Source organism: Echinops telfairi, unplaced genomic scaffold, assembly GCF_000313985.2.
Source record: "Echinops telfairi isolate 266 unplaced genomic scaffold, ASM31398v2 ScPeMD7_7458;HRSCAF=8496, whole genome shotgun sequence".
NCBI classification, from domain to species: Eukaryota; Metazoa; Chordata; class Mammalia; order Afrosoricida; family Tenrecidae; genus Echinops; species Echinops telfairi.
The window spans coordinates 29,717,875-29,720,148 of record NW_022111358.1 but is presented as its reverse complement, the minus strand read 5'-3'; the positions used below and the strand labels follow the sequence as shown (position 1 = coordinate 29,720,148).

General features: G+C 58.6%; 1 protein-coding gene across 1 annotated transcript in view; it reads left to right on the top strand.

Annotated features, from left to right (window-relative positions):
- LOC101661010 (signal transducer and activator of transcription 5B) overlaps positions 1–2,274 on the top strand; it is an 18,733-nt gene that overhangs the window by 9,676 nt on the left and 6,783 nt on the right. Inside the window, exons 6-9 of the mRNA XM_045299446.1 lie at positions 63–218; positions 542–721; positions 1,070–1,157; positions 1,235–1,489. Coding sequence (XP_045155381.1) covers positions 63–218; positions 542–721; positions 1,070–1,157; positions 1,235–1,489 — 679 coding nt within the window. The remainder of the gene's footprint in view (positions 1–62; positions 219–541; positions 722–1,069; positions 1,158–1,234; positions 1,490–2,274) is intronic.

The following is a 2,274-nucleotide window of genomic DNA, read 5'->3' as shown; positions in this document are numbered from 1 at the left end:
GCAGCCTGGGAGCCCGGGGCCTCTGGCCCGGGGCGGACGTGAAGGCAGCGTCCTCCCGGCAGGTGCGAGAAGCTGGCCGAGATCATCTGGCAGAACCGGCAGCAGATCCGCAGAGCTGAGCACCTGTGCCAGCAGCTGCCCATCCCGGGCCCCGTGGAGGAGATGCTGGCCGAGGTCAACGCCACCATCACGGACATCATCTCAGCCCTGGTGACCAGGTAACACGCCCTTAGGCCCCGTGCAGAGAGGCTGCAGCCCCCGAGTGGGTGGCCTGAGGGGGCATCCATCAGTGCTTTCCCAGACGGGGGTCCTCACTGTCCCTCCCCATGTCCCTCCTCATGTCCCTCTCTGCCTCCCGTTGCTATGGCTGATGAGCCACCTTCTCTGCTGGGTGCTACAGGCCTGCCCTTGCCATCACGCCGCTGCAGAGGGCTTCCCTGCCCCCTCTCCAATCCTCCTCTCCCTCTAGGCCCCCCAGGCCCTGAAGCCCTGTCCCTGAGCTGGCCTCTCAAGGTGTGACCGGGCCTTGTGTCCCCCGCAGTACGTTCATCATCGAGAAGCAGCCCCCTCAGGTCCTGAAGACCCAGACCAAGTTTGCGGCCACCGTGCGCCTGCTGGTGGGCGGGAAGCTGAACGTGCACATGAACCCGCCCCAGGTGAAGGCCACCATCATCAGCGAGCAGCAGGCCAAGTCTCTGCTCAAGAACGAGAACACCCGCAAGTAATTGAGCTGCGCCGGCCTCGCATCTGCCCCTCTCGAGTCCCTGCAGGGAAGCCCAGAGGCCTGCCTGGTGGGCAGCCGTGTGGCCTCTGCCATTCCCATGGCCCAGCTTCTCATAGCTTTCAGGGAGCGAAGCTATGGGATTCTTCTGAGAAGCTAAGATTTCATTTCACCTACAAGGGCTATATGCATGAAAATGCTTGGGGATTTGATGTGGCTAATGTTTCATCTAAAGGACCTAAGTTCTCCATGACCTGGTTTATCTTCTCCCACCCCACATTTAATCCCCGAGCCCGCCCCGGCCCAGCCCCTGGGGCAGATGTGAGGGGCTTTCTCTCTGACTTGCAGTGACTACAGCGGGGAGATCTTGAACAACTGCTGCGTGATGGAGTACCACCAAGCCACGGGCACCCTCAGCGCCCACTTCAGAAACATGGTGAGACTGCGAGAGGGGGAAGGGTGGGTGCTCCCTGAGAGTCGGAAGGGCTCATCCCGGCTTTGTGGTCTCTGCAGTCCCTGAAACGGATCAAGCGGTCTGACCGCCGGGGAGCAGAGTCGGTGACCGAAGAGAAATTCACCATCCTATTTGAATCTCAGTTCAGTGTCGGCGGGAATGAGCTGGTCTTCCAGGTCAAGGTAAAGCCCCCCTCCGCTGCATGTGTGCGCACTGACTCCTCAATTATCAGCCCTCCCGTTCCCCGACACTTCACATTCACAACCATCACGAGCAAGCCGACTAGCTGGCTGCTGTGCACATCAGAGACCACCGTCTGAGGGGGGCGAGGGGCGAGGTTAGGCGAGGAACCCTGGCTGGAATGGTGAAGCTTCTGTGTCAGCCTGGCTGGACCAGGCATCTCGGGTCTGACAGGTGTGCACGCAGGTCAATTTGACAGTTGTGCGATGACGTAATTCGGAAGCTACGGAATGATGCAGCCACTCTGGTTTGTGGCCTGATGCAGTCCTCTTCCATTTTCAAGGAATGCCGATGTTTATATGACAATCTGGTCTTTGGGACCCAACCCGGTCGATAAGTGAGGGATGAGTGTTCTTTTTATTGATAGGTCTGCGTGTATGTTTGCATGCCTGAACATATAGATCGTGCACGAGGAGCGACGGTGACAGTGGCTTACACACTGGCTACTAACCAGAGGGTCCACAGTTCAAATCCACCAGCTGCTCCTTGGGGGACAAGAAGGCTTTCGACTCCCAGGAAAGAGTTAAAGTCTTGGAGACCTACAGGGGCGGGCCTCCTCCGTTCCGTAGGGTCCCTGTGAGTTAGAATCGGCTTGATGGCAGAGCGTTTGCCTTGAGACCTCCTTGTCGATCACGGATGACGCGGGAAAAACGAGTCTCCTTCTCGTACATTCTCTTAAGACACGCTCAAGCAGCCCTGAGCCGAAGGGGCTGCAGGTACGGGTGACGTCAAGTGTGGAAGCATCACCCCAGAGGAGGCTGAGTCTGAGTTCTCACGAGAGTCAGATGGAGGCCTTAGTTCCTTTGTCATCCCCCCCGCTCCCCCCGAGTGTCTCCAGACTGTTGCCTTGTCTCATTCG